Source organism: Fusarium coffeatum, assembly GCF_003316985.1.
Source record: "Fusarium coffeatum strain FIESC_28 chromosome Unknown BRIP53273_contig_46, whole genome shotgun sequence".
In the NCBI taxonomy this organism is placed as follows: domain Eukaryota; kingdom Fungi; phylum Ascomycota; class Sordariomycetes; order Hypocreales; family Nectriaceae; genus Fusarium; species Fusarium coffeatum.
Genome location: NW_022157843.1, coordinates 36,361 through 52,619, shown reverse-complemented (window position 1 = coordinate 52,619; position 16,259 = coordinate 36,361). Strand labels below are relative to the sequence as shown.

The following is a 16,259-nucleotide window of genomic DNA, read 5'->3' as shown; positions in this document are numbered from 1 at the left end:
CGAGAGAGGGGTCAATAGCTTAATTCTAGCTGTGCACCCATTCTGCATTCCATTGACGATACTGAATGGTGTTGTTGTTGTGATGTTTAACGGTTGGGTGTGGCTGGTGCAGTAGCTTCAGAGGTGGTTAGGGTGGTACATCAATGTCGAGCATCCATCACATGAGGTGCGGGTGCACCAAGTCAAGCCAGCCACGTCTCTAACCTAAATGCTTTAAGCTGTGCAACACACAGAAATTAGTGTTCTTCTAGACAGTGACTATTGGGTATGGAAGCAATAAATACTGACAGTCATTGGTGAATCTTGATTGGGACGGAGTTACAACGTTGGTACAGGATGTCGATATGAACTCGTGTTCCCAATCCGTAATGAAGACAGCAACTTGACATAAGTCGATGAGTGAGCTACAAAGCAGAACCAGCAGGTTTAGACACAGGAGATCATTCCAACTCGAAGAAAACTCCAGTAGTATCTCACGTTTGTTGCTATACAGAACCTTTCTTCTCGACTTTGTCTTGTTAATTCACATGCGACGTGAGCTACCCTGTACCATAGCGGCGATGGCCATGTTCCCGTCGTTACGGTATCGTGCGTAGTCAATCAGGAGAAGACATAACAATGAGCCGTGTCGCATGAATCGTAAACGTGGAAGGGATATTGAGAATTGGTGCTTATATATTATTGTTGTGTATCATCGTGGTTTTGTCTGTTGACATGGGAAGTCTCACCCCTCGCGGAACTGTTACTTTGAGTTTGTACCAGTAACAAAGCGCACAAGACACTGTGGTTGAGCAATTACGCAATCCTTTGTTGAGATCTCAATCAAAACAGAATCAGTGTAAAACGATTCGCCGGTTCAGCTACTATGAACAGACATGTTTTCTTCACAGGGTGATGTTCTTTGTCGTCCGATTCAAGAGCGATGAGAGTCAATGCATGTCTTGAAGGCATTAAAGAAACCCCAGATTAACGATTCGCAGAGTATCAAAAAGCCAACCTGAAGAAAGAAACAATTCGGATTTACTGGAGTCTAATCAAGCCTTCAGTATTCTATTAACATTTTAACTCAGAATTCAAGCGTTCTGACACCTTGGTTGCAGACAGCTGAGGCTACCTCCACAAGAGCTTCGTGTAGACCCACTTTTGATCCAACCCAGCTTTTCCAACCTGACGTAACTCCATCAAATGACTTCTCCATCACAACACCTCAACCACACCACATCCAAAGCCACCACCATGGACGGCCTAGACGAGTTCGAAAAGACCATCGCCGCCGAAAAGGCCGAAAGAGAACGCGCCGAAGAAAAGCGCAATCGCAAACACAGACATCACCATCGACACGAAGACGGCGAACGCGATAAAGATGGACACAGACATCGACACCGCCGAAGACACGATGACGAAGATGATGGACATAGAAGTAAACGATCGCGACATTCGCGCGATGATGATGATGGGCATCGATCGCGAAGACATGGTGATGATAGACATCGCAAGACGAAAGATGCGAAAGAAGATCTGCCCATTCCAGATGAAGAACAGCCTCCTAGTCAAGACACAGTCGACAGATCAAAGTCTATCCAGAGAGATTCGTGGATGACGGCCCCTTCTGGTATTGAAATCGATTACGTCCATCGTCCCGATAAGAACAAGGAGCCACCTCCAAAAGAAGAGCCGAAGCGTGTCGTTTCGAAACGCGAGATCAACACACACATCGCAGATATCAACGAAGGCAAAACCCTCGACGAACTCGACATCGAAGCGCAACCGGCCGTTGACTACACCTTCGGCGACGCTGGTTCTTCATGGCGCATGACCAAGCTCAAAGCCGTGTACACAGCAGCTGAAGAAAATGGCCGCTCAGTAGAAGAAGTCGCCATGGAACGATTCGGAGATCTACGCCACTTCGACGACGCGCGCGAGGAAAAAGAAGAGATGGAACGACGAAGAATCTACGGAAAGGATTACAAGGGTCATGATAAGCCTACAGGCGATCTCTACCGCGAAAGAGTCAAGAACCAGCGCAAAGACTCACCCGAACCCGAACAAGGCACAGTCATCCCAGACGCTCACCCTCAAACAACTACAACTCCCGCAATGGATCAAACCGCTCTGAATCGTCTGCGCGCGCAAATGATGAAAGCCAAACTCCGTCGCGCTCCCAACGCAGCACAGCTCGAAGAAGAATACAACAAAGCAGCAGCAATGTTCTCAGCCGCCCAATCGAATCCCGAAGCTGTCGTCCTCAGCGTAATGGATAACCGGCAATTGGCTGGTACGAGGAACGAAACAAAGGCCATCACCAACAAACGCGGTCGCGAACGTGGAAACGTCGAGGAGAATACTGAAATGACTATTGATGATATGGTTCGTGAAGAACGTCGTACAAAGGGCCAAGCAGGCGGTGAAGGACTCCGTCTAGCAGAACGTATCGCGAAGGATGGAAAATATGATAATGATCTGGACTACATGGACGAAAACGCCGAGAAGCTCGCTAAACGTATTCACAAATCTGACATCAATCTCAAGAATATGGCGGTTTCTGAGTTTCAGAAAATGTCTAAGGCGTTGGATAATTGTCCCCTCTGTCATCACGAAGACAAGAACCAACCACCCCTCGCGCCCGTCGTCGCCCTCGGAACACGCTGCTTTCTCACAATTGCAACAGAACCTGAGATTTCTACCGGAGGCGCGGTCATTGCCCCGTTAGCGCATCGGTCGAATTTGCTAGAGTGCGATGACGATGAGTGGGAGGAGATTCGCAATTTCATGAAGAGCTTGACGCGTATGTATCACGAGCAAGGAAGGGAAGTCGTCTTTTACGAGAACGCTGCGCAGCCGCATCGTAGGATGCACGCTGCTATGGTCGCTGTACCAATTCCCTACGAAGAAGGCGCCATGGCACCTGCGTACTTCAAAGAAGCGTTCCTCTCGTCTGATGAAGAGTGGAGTCAGCATCGCAAGGTCATCGACACAGGCGCCAAAGCACGCGATGGCATGGGCCGCTCAGCCTTCCGCCGCAGCATCGCGAAGGAAATGCCTTATTTCCACGTCTGGTTCAACCTCGATGGCGGACTGGGCCATATTGTTGAAGATGCAGGACGCTGGCCCAAGGGCGACCTGTTCGCGCGCGAGGTTCTGGGTGGTATCGTTGATGCTGAGCCTCATATTATTAAAAGGCAAGGAAAATGGATGAGAGGTGATCCAAGAGTAGAAGGCTTCAAGAAAGGATGGAGAAAGTTTGACTGGACGAGGATGTTGGCTGAAGGATAGATGAGTGGTATCGTTGTAAATTGTCATTATAGCGTCTCCGCCATGATATGTATAGACATTACTGGACATGGCGTCCCCAAGATTAATGTATCTAGTAAAAAAACAGAGATTTCCAACAAGATATACCAAGCTGGTCACCTCCGGGGTATCAAATCATCGCACAAGCGTCCCTCTGCGTCCCCTCTGTTCCTTCTTCCCTTCTGCGCCCGTAACCTTCATCCAATCCTCCCACTCCTTACTCATCTCCATCAACACAGAGCCCATAACACTGGCACTAGCCATGAGACCATGACCTTCACCTTCCAAGACTCTAACTTCGCAGCGACGCATGGTCTTGCCGAGCCATTTGACGTTATCGACTGGGACACGGGTGTCTCTGCTGCCGTGGTGGATGACGACTGGTCTTGTGATGTCGACGTATCGGAAGCCGATAGTGTGGCGACGCTCGAGACAGACTAAAAGGTCGACGGCGGGGTTGGCGCCTGTTGTTGCGAGTTCCCAGATTGCGTGGGTTAGACGGAGGTCGTATGTCATTTGGCGTTCTTTATCCGCCATAGCGTCAGCCACGGCTGCGATGATGTCCGAGTCACCTCTGTTGCCCTGTGGAATACTCTCCCTGTCCATATTCTCCGAGGCAGCAGGAGGATCAATCTCCGCAGTATTATTTCCATTTGTAAGACCCTTGTTATAAACGTTCTCCTTGTCAATACTCGGTGTGACGTTTCGTGTACTTCCGGTACTTTCGCGTCCTCCATTCTTTCTCTTTCCTCGTTTTTGTGACTTAGGCAATGAGCTGGTGATTGAGCTGCTTGTCGCTGTCATAAAGCTGCTGTTGGCAGCTTTGAGAATGGGCGTGGGAAGCGCTCGGAGGATACGTTGGGCGGTCGGAATGGCGTTGGTAGGAGGAAGAGCTTGCGATGTGCCGAAGACGTTCATTTGAGAAGGAGGAATCCAAGGCGCTAGAAGATGAATTCTGCCTCGAATATGTTGAGGCATTCGGAGTGCTGTGGCCAAGGCGTAGATAGCGCCAGCGGAGTGAGCGAGGATCGAGAACTTGGTGATCTTGAGTGTTTGGCAGATAGCGTAGACATCATCTATCACAATTAGCACAGGTCTTCAAACGCAGAGTGAGTTGCTTACCAGGCCAGCTCAGCGGCGTTGCAGTGCCATCCGAATAAGGCTCACTATCGCCAACACCCGGTCGATCCGGTGTGATTAGCCGCAGCTTCAATGTCAATGCCAACTCATCATAAAACGCAGTGATATATCTTGTCAATCCCATTCCAACACAACAAAAGACCGCAGATCCTTCAGAGTCGCCAACCTCTGAGAAAGAAATAACACGACCCGTTTGGGGATGTCGGATCTTCTGCGACAATCGTGGCGAGCAGAGATATGAATCGACAGCATCATCGACCGAGTCAGCAGACATGGGTCGTTCGTGGTGGGTGCGCTGGCTCTGGACCCGCGGTTGGGGACTAGGATTCTCGCGATGTGCTTCTTCAGCCTTGAGATTTAGTGGTTCGGACAAGCGCTTGAGACGAGAACTGCTGCGCTTCATCTTGATCCCATCTCCTGGCGCTGGACTAACCTGTCCAGACCGTCTTCGATCTTGGCGGTCGTTGCTCTGGTCTCGCTTTCTTCCTTGAGCCACAGCGGGGAAGGGCGCCGCCGCCTCATCTTCCTCATCGCTCGCGCCGTCATCGTCTCTGCTGATATCGAGGAAGCTTCTACCCGCCACACTAGTGGTCTTGGATGGGGTAGCATCCTTGAGTCCATATACAGGCGATCTTGTGGATGACCTCGATTGATGTGGGCGATGCCCCTCCCTCGTTCTACTTGTCTGTCGATCTCGAGGTCTTGATTGTTCATCATCTTCAGGTATCACGTCGGCGACAGAACCATCCTCGCGTCTTCTTCTTCCGCTCGATCGCTTCGACTGTCCCGTTTTTGTCAGACTTGACGCCCGCGCCGGGATGGCGCAAGGTCCATCCATTGGGCGCTCGATTGGTAGTTCGTACTGCGACTCCTCACGAATAGCTGTTTCGGCAAAGAAGGGATCGTTGCGACCGTCGCTGTGAATGCTATCGCCAGGGAGTGCGCCCGATGAAGAAGCTGAGATTCCACCCGATACTCTCTTTCGCTCGGCTTCCTTCTCGCGTAAACGCTCCCTTGAACTCATGTACATAAGCCCCTTTGAACTTCTTGATGTCTTCTTGCCCCAACTTTCGTGCGACTGCTTATGGTTCAAATCGGGCGTTACGCTAGAGCGTCGTTCAACGGAGAGGTTGCCTATACTCTGCGCATCATCGTTCTTGGAGGCTTGCGAAGATCCCTTGGACGAAGGTCGAGATGTACTATTTCGGATAAACGATCGCAGACCACCTTCACGACTCGGGCTTCGAGGGCTCTTGGGACTCTTTGTCGCTGTTAATGAAGAGTATCCGCTGGGAGGTTTTGATGTGCGGATAACGGGTGGTAGGGCGGCGAGTTCGTCGAGAGAAACGGGATCCTGTCTCAGATCGTCAAGGCTAGGCTGATGAAACGCTCCGTAGTCAACACCAAAACTTCCGTGACCACGACCTGGACTTGCTGGTAGCGAAAGGCTGTGAGGAGAAGCTTCGAAGTGGGAGGTTGCGGGCTGAGAGATGACGCTCAGACTGGTGATCAGGTTGGAGATAACCTCGGGACTGGCCGGGGGCACACTGGAAGAGGCGCGCTTTGACGAGGGGCCTTGGAAGGAGCGTCGGCGAGAATGACTGTATCCATGAGCGTGGTGGCCGTGGGCTCGAGTAGGGATAGGGGGGACGTCAGCCGAGTCAAAATTCATGGCTGGGGCCTCTGCGTGCCACCGACTTGGTGCGATTTAAAGTAGTGTATTAGGGCGTCGAGTCAGTCGCGGAATATGAGAAGTGGATTTGTTTGTTGTAAGGGAGCACTAGAAAGGGACCCGAGTTTTCCTTTTCGTGTCTCGCGCAGGAACAATGGGTGGCGCGCTGGTGCTGCCCTCTGATTAGAGGGAGAGTGAGATGGAGCAGACGAGAAAAAAAAGTTTGGCGAGACTGAGATATTCGTGGGATATTAGTTTGTTGGTGGAATTGGTGATGGTGGATCGGCTCCCGAGATGTGTAATAACTAGGATCCTAATCTGAAGCAAAGGATGGAGCCTAAGTGGATTTTCCCGTTTGTCGCGCGTGGGAATGGAAAAGAAGGGAGGAAAAATTGGAAAGAAAGAAAAGGATTGAAGCGGTAAGGTAAAGGTAAGGCGTAAATTATTTAGATGGCGCGCAGAGGTGGTTGACGAGGAGAAGCGAGGGGACAGAGAGATGGGAACCTAAGAGAGGGCGAGACTGAGAGGGGAGAATTATTGGACGAGGCTAGTAGGGGACAGACACGGAAAGTGGAACCAATCAATCAATCAAGCAATGAATGGCGATGGACGTATAGCGAAGGTTTATTATATTATTATTACTCGAAAACAGTTATTACTTTTTATCGCAAATGATTAATCATTGCACAGTCTAGAGTAATAGTAGAGGCTCTACTCACTGCGACGTTGACGGAAAGACAAGTCGAGAATCTGGGGGAGGAATGGTTTCAACATGCCCAACCTGAAGGGGGCTGAACGGAAAGCTGAAAGGTTATCGTCAAGATGTCCATCTTTATCTGTAATACTACCGAGGTCGGAAGGCAGTTTGCGTTGCGTTCCGACGGGAAGATGCACATGCAGTGAATTTGATCTTCCATGTCCAGCTCTATTTTGCGCTTGTGTTTCTTCTTCTCGCTTTGCAACTGCCAGACTGAACCCCTGAGCCTGAGCTACCAAGACCCCTGACCCGTAAAACTTATTTTTTCCCCTGGAGCTTGTGACCATTTCCGTTAGTGCCGTCATCAACATTACATTCCACAACTGTTACATTCCGTCTACAAGCCCCAAGAATTAGTACAGAGTCAAAGCTATAAGATATCATCATGGAAAAGTTTAAAGCTCATGGTTAATTCCAGAGAGAAGGGAAGCGGCATTGTAGATCCCTCGTGGCGATTAATGAGCCGTTCTCCACTGAACTCCCGCTGATCCACTGTGGGTTTGGGATGCTGAGAGCTGACTTTGGGAAATGTGACGAGTGATAATGAGAGTGAGAGTCAAGATCAATTTATTGCCGACAGGACGCATAATGCGTTAGACCTGCATATAACTCACATGCATCGTTGACCATTAGAAGCTCAAAGTTTGGACATAATAACGGCATGGTAAAACGCATTATCGTTTTCCTGCAGTTGGAACCTAATTGAAGCAGAGCTCCTGCAGGCACTTTCTCGATTCTGACAGCAAGGGTCCTTTGTCTTCACGTGGCTGGTTGGACGGGAGTCCAGCCTGTGGCACAGTCAGCCACACCTACGTCATTCTCACTCATCGCGAATCCCACTGAAGTCCAAGGTCAAGTTCCAGGATCAAGCACTGCGACGTCATGAGCTCTCCAATGTGACTGTAGAATAAGATGCTGAGCAAAACTCTTGTGTCCACTTCATTTTTAACTTTAACAACTCACAGACCATGAGAGTAATGCGCCACTAACCGCCAAGCTTCAACACCAAAACACCATCACCATGGACGTTCTTCTGTCTCTACCAATCCTGTCTTACCTCCTCTCCCCCGCCTCAGCATCATGGTCCACATCGCTCAACCTCCTCTTTTTTTACATGACATGGACAACTCTTGTGTTATCGCACACATCCCTTCGTATCCGCATTCTGGGCACACTCGCGATTAGAGTAGTGTTATACCTCATACCCTCGCTACTTACACTACTCCTTGATACGTCGGTGCCCAGTGTCGCGGAGTCTGCTAAACTTGGCGGACGCGCTTCTTTGCCCCAAAGGAACACTCGTGCGATTGCGCGACAGGTCGGCCTTGTGTTGGTCAATCTGGCGCTTGTCACTGCAGCCGAGGGCGCGTCCAACTTGGGATTTAAATTTGTGCTGGGCGAAGATGACTTCAAGGGTACATCTGTGCTGCCTTTGCCCTGGCAATTGGCGAAGCATATTCTCTTGATGTTGACGGGAAGAGAGGTTTTGACTTATTACATCCATCGCAACGTTCTCCATTCAAAGGGCTCAATTGCGAAGTATCACAAGGCATACAGCCACGCGAGGTCAGCGGCGCCATACAGTCTTCTACTGTTCGCAGACCATCCGCTTCCTCTACTTCTGCATCGCTTCATCCCGATCTATCTGCCGTCTATTGCGCTGCGCCCCCATTTACTTACATACTTCCTCTTTCTCGCGCTCTGCACAGCTGAAGAGACCCTCGCGACGTCAGGATACAGTATCGTCCCGGGTATCATCATGGGCGGAATGACACGACGCACAGCGGTGCATTACGCCAGTGGGGGTGACTGCAATTACGGCGCATGGGGATTGTTGGATTGGATGAATGGTACTGGTCGTGGACGTGATGTTCTCGATGATGTGAGAGCTGAAGCCGAGAAACACAACGTCAAAGAGCGATCGCAGAATAAATTGGAAAGTGGTGCGGGTGCTGTGAAAGGAGGAATCGACAAGTTGACGAACGGCGATGAAGGCAGGAGGAGAAGTTCAAGGCTGCGATCCAAGCGTGCATCATAAGTTCATTCTTGAATTGATGACATTAATCCCATGAATATACTCCATCTATGTATACAAACTCCCATTGCTGTCCCAGCGTCTATTTGTAGTTCATCTTCTTAGCAAACCAGTTCAGAGTCTCAATACCGCTCTGAACTCTCATTCCAATTCTAGTATCCAGCACAAACGCCTCCCATACTTTGGCAACGTCCATTTGCTTAACGCACTCATCGTACTTTTGTCGGCGGTATGCTGCGATCTCCTCGGGTGTGCCCTCTGGTGGGTTGCAGCACTCCGACCAGGCGATGGCGCCCTTTTCGTATACTCCTGCTGCGAGGACGTAATCGTCCTTTGTCGGACCCTTAAATACGATTCTGAACTGGTTAGTTGAGTGTAACAGCGAGGATTGTACGACTTACCGATCATGTTTCAAGACGTGTGTCTCCAGCATCTCCCTCGCCTCCTCAAACTTCTTCTGACTTCTGTACAGAGACGCAGTAATGAGAGCCCAAGATCCCATCTCATCAATCTCAGCCTTGATCTTCTCCACCACCTCGGGCTTAGCGGTGCATCTGTCCCAACTCATTCCTCCCACCGCCTTCTCAAGCTCCGCCGGGCCCATGCGCTTGATGGTGTTCCACATGTAACTCATCTCTGCCGCGGGACTCGCACCAATAGCATCAGCAAGGTCCACACTCAAGCTCTTAGCGCGCTCCTCCCATTTCTGGATCTTGCGCTGCACGAATACCTCAAAAGGTAATTGGCGCGCCATGAATCGTTTCTTACCCGCTACGCCGGGCGCTTTGCGGAGGAGTTCTTCAGCCTTGGTCTTGTTACGGCGGGCCTCGTCTTCGTCGCCCGCGGCTAAGGCGTCGCGGTATAGTTCTATGGAGGCGATGCCGGCCATGTAGTAGTAGAGTGCGTGGCTCCAGTCGTTAAGCTCGAGGCAGCGCATGAAGGAGTCACGCATGAGAGGCCAGTCTTGAATGGCCATGGAGTTGAGGGAGAGCTCGAAGTTGTTGAGGGCGGTGACCTGCTTCATCTTGGCATCGCCGGCGGTTGTAAGTACCTCGACGGCTTTAGGAAGGTTGCGCTCGTTGCTGTATAGACGGGCCTCTTCGATGAGCCACAGACGAGAGTCGGGGTATCGAGTGCGCATGGAAGCGAGGAGCTTCTCACACTTGGCGCGAGGGGGACCAACGACCTCAGCGCCTTCGTCAAAGTCTTCGGCGGAGGGGAGGATGTCGACGGCACCGAGAAGAGCGTTGTAGTAGGAGAGCAGAATGAGTCCGGAGATGGCACCATTGACGTTGGCGTAAGCGGTAGAGCGCCAGAGCATGCGGACACCACGCTCGCGATCACCACGGAAGCCTACAACTGAGAGCAGACGGGTGAAAGCGGGGGGAACGAGGGTCAGCATGAGAAGGATCATACCGAAGCACATGCTAGCTCCAGAATGAACAAAGATGTCAAGAGGGTTCTCAAGAAGAACATTGTCAGATTCGGTAGCCTTTGATCTAGCCTCCTTGAGCGGCGCGCCCTCATCAACCTTCTCATCCTCACTCGAGGACTCCACGTTAGCAGGTGTTTGAGTACCAGACTCAATGTCCAGCTTCTCCATGCTCTTAGTGACGTCGGTGACAGGCTTAGCAGACAGCGACGCCTCAGAAGTAGCTTGCGGCATACTACCCAGCATCTTCGTCTCAGCCTCAATGATCGCATCAAGCGTCATAAACGCCTTGCGAAGCTTGAGAAAGCTCTTCATAGCGTCAATGAGACTCTCGTGCAAAACACCGACCACAGCGCCCATGAGCTGTGTCTGCGCGCGCACGAGCTCGAACTCAGTACCGGGAGGGTACAATTTACTCCCCGCGCGAGCCTTGCCGTGCTTCTGAGCTTTCTTGAACTCTGCCCATGCCTTTGCTTCGCACTCATCCAATTTGGCGGCCGTCTCTGTCATCACCGTCTTCTCGAATCCCAGCACCGAGCGCATAAAGATAGTGACAGCCAGACCAAGCTGGTGGAATGAAGAGTCACCAGTCTGAAGTCTCTCCCATGCACCGTCAATATCGTCATTCATGATCAGTGCGCACGAAGCCATGGCATCGTCAATGTCCTCCATCTCCCTGGCCATGGTATCCTTGGTGTGGATGGAGCCTGCATCGCTGTTTGCCTCTGTGGCAGGCGTTGCCGTGCCCGAGCGGAACCATCCAGCTAAACGACTCATATTGTCGGTTCAATTGATGAGATGAAAGTGAGAAAGAAGCCGATGGACCCGTGTATAAGGGAATTGGTCTTGTGCTGAGCCTCGAATGCTGACGTCTTCGGTCTTAGGCTGAATGAGCTTTTGTGCCCCTCTTTGTGGCGTTTGAGTGGACGAAAGACGCCAAGAGACTGGGGTGGTTGGGATGAAGCAGTAACCAATGTGGAAATAAGAATAATGTGTAAGAAATGAAAGATACGGACGAAATGAGAATGAGATGAGGTGAGGGCTAAGTGAGTACAGTAAGAGGAAGAAAGAAAAAATCTCTCGCATTGAGAATGGATCATCTTGAGGTCCATCATAGCTACGTTAGTGGGGGGAGCCAGGTAAGCTAAGCTAAGCTCCGTCCAAACGGAGATCGAGAGCCAAGATCCGCGGAGTTTAGGCGGGCTTACGCCTGCCCGGGCTCGGCACCAATCGGAGCAAGAGGCTGACATCATCTTCAATTGTCTGGCAAAACATATAACACGCTCTCATTGCATCAAAGTATCTTCAAACTAAAAGTAAACGGCATCAATATTGAGGAATCCATGAGCAGTCTGAGATGAAAACTTACAGTTTCCATCTAGGTAGATGCACATGTTTCCATCATCTTGAACAACAAGCACGAGATCACCTCCACGAAGCTGACCAGGGTTACTCTGGTACACAGCCTTTCCATTAGTTCCGACACAAAAACCTCAGTCACTGTTCATCCAGGCACTGTCCGCATCACTCGTCTTGGATCGTCAAAGCAGTCGATCTCCCATTAGCTGGAAATCGCCGTTCCCGTCAAGAAAGGCAGAATACTGACCATCCTGACTCTTGAGACACTGGGTAAACTTGAATTGGGCGCCTGGTCGAAGAGCGTCGCCCACAGAGTCGCGCAAGTCAGTAAAGTGGATTGCCCATGGCTGGAAGTAGTTCGAAGCCTGAATATAGGCCGTGGCATCATCGCTGATACAGAGTCCTAGTTGTTTGTATTCGCGCTGTCGTCTGTTATCACGATAGGCGTCACGCTCCCACTCGAGTTCTTGGCGAGAAGGCTCCCTCAAGGGAGAGCGCCAGATACTTCGCTTATCTGCGCCTTGGATCTCAATCACCAAGTCATCACTAACAGTCAAATAAGTAGCATCGGTGATCTTGGAGTTGGGGATAGTCTCGTAGATGCCCTTGACCTTCAAAGTGATGTGGTAGACCTGAAGATTGCCGTTCGAAAGAAGACTGAGCTAATGCTCGCCATTGGGAGACTGGATGGTCTGTCCAGCTCTGATGATATCCCTTGGCTTGAGCACGTTGATGAAACTGATAGGAAGGCCGTTGTATGTCAAGCTGGCTACGCCGTCGTCCTGAAGGGTGAGAACGACATCTCCTGCGGCTCGGTTGGGCTTCTCTCGAGAAACAAACTTGGATCCTCCGTCATAAAAGATTTCGAGAGTACCGACAGTGCTGAGTTGTGCATAGCCGAAGGTGCTTCCACGAAGCCAGTCGGGTGTACCCCGCCGAAACCATATCCACCAGCCGACCCGGCATGTCAGCTGGTTCTGGGCCGGGAGTGCTCCGCAACCCTGAAGAAAAGCGGCTAGATTATCTGAGCGTAGGCCGTGAATGGCCAGCTACGGTTAGCAGAATCGCTCAGATTGATAAGATTCGTCTCTTGAGCTGTCGTTGTTCAATTCCTCTCACATCCTGACGCGCGGTGAAGTTGAAAGGTTAACGCTTTTGAGTTGTGATACCACTCAGATGAAATGTATGGACTAAGTTACCTGTAACATATATCTTCAAGGTAAAACAAGTCCTGCTCCCTGCCTTGCTGACCAACGAAGCTCCTTTTGGCACAGTATTCACTTGAAATTCAATCGTCTCGTTGTTAGATTGGTTCTCATTGTCCCGTGTGTTTGATTTGTGTTGTAGTAAGAGTTGAAAAGTAGACTTCTTTTGCTCCCCCGATATCTTGAAAAAGTTCCAAGGTTGTCACTTGATGTCTTTGAATCACTATTGGCTCTAAAAGGTAAAGGAGATCGGTGGTGTTTCTCTTTTATATCCGCTCCCACTGAGATCAACATCCCATCACCAGTCCCAACCGCCAAAAAGAGAGTCTAGCTGCCAAGTGTCCAATAGTGATAAGTAATCGGTATAGACTGGAAATTATGTTATAGATCTCGCTTCTTATCAGCCTCGCTCGGTAGCACCTTTTACAGTTAAGAAGTCGCTGAAAGGATGAACCCTATTCGTCCCTTTCTGTAACATATCTGCATTCGTCCGCCAATCAAGTCTTGAGAGACAGCGCACAAAGTATATGCTGTGTGCGACTCATCCACCGTGCATAAACAGGATTCGGCAGCAGCAAAGAGTGCCACATAACAGGGAAATCAGGCTGTAGGACTCTATTTAACAGTGGCGATTGGCGTCAGCAGCAGACGGGAATATCACTCAACTCTCCCCGCTAATCTTCTCCAAATACTCATTTCATCAGAATGACACAGAGTACTGGCCGGATTCACTGGACTGCTCCTTGCAGCATAGTCGTTATGTTTCTTTCAGGTGTTCTGGCTGCTCTGGCACACCATCTCTACTACCAATCTCTTGATCGTCAACCAATAAGCACAACTCCTCAAGAATGGGCTATCCGGATTGGCACTGGTCTTGCGTTCCTTTGCAAAGCATGTCTTTGTGCAAGTGCCGCTTTGGCCTATCAACAGTACCTTTGGACGATATTACGAAGTCGCGCATTGACTATCAAGAGCATAGACAACGTAATGGGTCTTCTGTCTGATCCTACCTGCTTCTTGAGCGCCAGCACTAACAGAAATGCTCTCTCCTGCGTCATAATTGCAGTTGCTATATGGTAAGGTTGAGATTTGAGATCAGTTGATTGTAGCTAAGAAAGCCATTTAGGTGCATCCCGTTATGCGCCATCGCCCCTCCAGCTAGTTTAACTGTTGAGTTTTCACATCAGTGGAGACGATTGAAGACGATGTGCCGTATGTCGATTGGTCAAAGTTCTCCTACGCTGCATCGAACAGACTCGGAGGTTTCAACGAAAGCAGCCAGGACACATACCAAGTCGTTACAGCGGCTCTATACGCCAATGGAGCCATCTCCATGTTGCCAGAATACAAGAACTCGAGCTATTCCCTAAGTTTTGACGGCCCCCGGCTCCGTTGCGGTAATGTAGCCAACCAAATCTTGTTTGATGAACTAAACGTTGCGGGAATTGTGCGCTCAAACATTACAACAACTTGGTATAACGCCACTGTCGATCCCCCGGGGGATTATAGATACAATATTTTCGTGGCCACATCCTACAGGAACTTCAGCTGTCAAGTGTGGAATACCAGCTACACTGTAGACTTCAACTTCACGAATAGTATACAAAAGGAGAATATCACTAACCTCCAATACTTGCATCCTCTGAGGGCGGAAAGGGGTGCGGCCGTAGGACCTGGGTGGGGCGATACAACGGCCATCGTCGGCTGAAGCACTGGCATCACAAAGACTTCAGTATGGACTTTTGAAGCAACCCGATGGGAGTGTTGACGGACACGCATCGTTTGGTACACCTGATTCTGTTGTAACATTAAAGAAGAGGGACGCAACGTACACGAGACTAGACCGGGTGGAAGAATAGCCTGGGACTCCCTTTTTAGAAACGTCTATAGCAATGATGGAAGTCTAAAAATTGAAAGTTTGACGCACTTACGTCCTACTACCAGGACCAGGATTGTATTCTGTCGCTGGTAATTCATGCGCCTGCGCTGGATCCCCCATCTCGTATGGCCCTTGATGAACTCCATCATCATGAGGAGCTTGAACAGGCGCATACTTTGCAGCCTCCATCTCCGGCGTCGCTTTTGAAGCCTTCCTTGCCTTTTTCCTTCGCCATAACATAAATGCAACCACTGCTATTCCCAACACTACAACAATTGAGCCAACTACTATTCCAGCAATAGCACCCGACGATGGTCCCGAAGACGTAGTGTATTCTATGCCCGCGGATGATGATGTAGGCTCGTCTTCGACCGTAGTTGACGAAGAAGCAGATTCGGAGGTTGTTTCAGCGGTAGTCTGGCTGGATGTTTCGGTTTCGGTTGGCGACAGGCTTGTCGTTGTGGTCTCGGACGCAGACGTTGTTGACGCATTTGGGTCGGTGATGTTGAACCTGTGACTCGAGAACAATGGCCCTGTTTCACCATGCTCGAATAGGTACAAGCTGAAAGAGTTTGTCTCGGCAGGATCGATTCCTTGATATGATACAATCCAGGTGTAGTCCTGCGACCTGCTGTTGGCTATACTCAAGTCAATCAACAGCTCACCAGTGGACAGACAAGAGTTAGAAAGACTTACACTGTAACATATACATTTTACCCGTGCCGCTTTGCCATAAGGTCAAGTCCGTGAACTCGGCATTTGTGCTCCATCGGATCTTTATTTCATCTCCTAACTCATATTGAGGGTTATCTATGTCGGATTGTCTTGGTGGTGGGTTGATGAAAAGGGCGAGAACAGTTTGGCTGAGTGACATAAGTGCCAAGAAGGCAAAGAGTTGTCTAGCCGCCATTGTTGATAGCGACATCATAGTGAAGCAAGGTGGGCGGAAACGGAAACAAACAAAACGACACGCGACATCGGCATTGAGTGCCTTTTAAACAGAGTCCTACCAGAGACAGCCAAGGTACTAGCCAGGTATTTAATCCTACAGGACCGTATTAATCTCAGGACCCTTGTTCTATTTGCCAACAAACTGCCTTGGCAGCTTGGCAAGTGGGCAAACCCTTCACACTACGGATATTATTGAATGAGATGAGATCTGTCAACGATCTATACGAATTCCTGTGTTCCATGGCATGAATATAGTAATTTGAGACCGACATGGCACCCCTTTTCCAACATCAACTGGAACGAGTCATCACCTTGATGTTGGTCGATAACAAGATCATAGGGCTGCAAACGAGTGTCGATCCACCAGTCATCTTTTAGTTCCTGGGCAATGCCCCGAAGGGATACAAGATCCGCTCCATCGGCGCTTCAGCCCCATGTTTCATGGATCCATTGCAAGGATCAACGACCTGTGAGCGGGCGATATATCATCTTTAGAGCTGGGCGTTCTGGACAGACTCAGCCTTCATCTTGGGCAATC

At 50.0% G+C, this 16,259-nt stretch overlaps 5 protein-coding genes across 5 annotated transcripts; 2 read left to right on the top strand and 3 right to left on the bottom strand.

The window, feature by feature from the left end:
- Positions 1-1,236: 1,236 nt before the first annotated feature.
- Positions 1,237-3,273, top strand: FIESC28_02129 (uncharacterized protein; the record flags this gene model as incomplete). The annotated part of the gene is made up of 1 exon (XM_031156279.1): positions 1,237-3,273. The coding sequence occupies one exon, from the start codon at positions 1,237-1,239 to the stop codon at positions 3,271-3,273; it is 2,037 nt and encodes a 678-aa protein (XP_031019663.1).
- Positions 3,274-3,426: 153 nt separating this feature from the next.
- On the bottom strand, positions 3,427-6,103 carry FIESC28_02128 (uncharacterized protein; the record flags this gene model as incomplete). Its single annotated transcript, XM_031156278.1, has 2 exons — positions 3,427-4,367; positions 4,414-6,103. 2 exons carry the CDS (start codon positions 6,101-6,103, stop codon positions 3,427-3,429), a joined length of 2,631 nt encoding a protein of 876 aa, XP_031019662.1.
- Positions 6,104-7,881: 1,778 nt separating this feature from the next.
- On the top strand, positions 7,882-8,898 carry FIESC28_02127 (uncharacterized protein; the record flags this gene model as incomplete). Its single annotated transcript, XM_031156277.1, has 1 exon — positions 7,882-8,898. The coding sequence occupies one exon, from the start codon at positions 7,882-7,884 to the stop codon at positions 8,896-8,898; it is 1,017 nt and encodes a 338-aa protein (XP_031019661.1).
- Positions 8,899-8,977: 79 nt separating this feature from the next.
- FIESC28_02126 (uncharacterized protein) lies at positions 8,978-11,104 on the bottom strand (the record flags this gene model as incomplete). The annotated part of the gene is made up of 2 exons (XM_031156276.1): positions 8,978-9,251; positions 9,297-11,104. The coding sequence occupies 2 exons, from the start codon at positions 11,102-11,104 to the stop codon at positions 8,978-8,980; spliced, it is 2,082 nt and encodes a 693-aa protein (XP_031019660.1).
- Positions 11,105-11,868: 764 nt separating this feature from the next.
- Positions 11,869-15,698, bottom strand: FIESC28_02125 (uncharacterized protein; the record flags this gene model as incomplete). Its single annotated transcript, XM_031156275.1, has 6 exons — positions 11,869-12,348; positions 12,415-12,735; positions 14,429-14,595; positions 14,724-14,761; positions 14,823-15,408; positions 15,467-15,698. The coding sequence occupies 6 exons, from the start codon at positions 15,696-15,698 to the stop codon at positions 11,869-11,871; spliced, it is 1,824 nt and encodes a 607-aa protein (XP_031019659.1).
- Between the last annotated feature and the right edge of the window lie 561 nt (positions 15,699-16,259).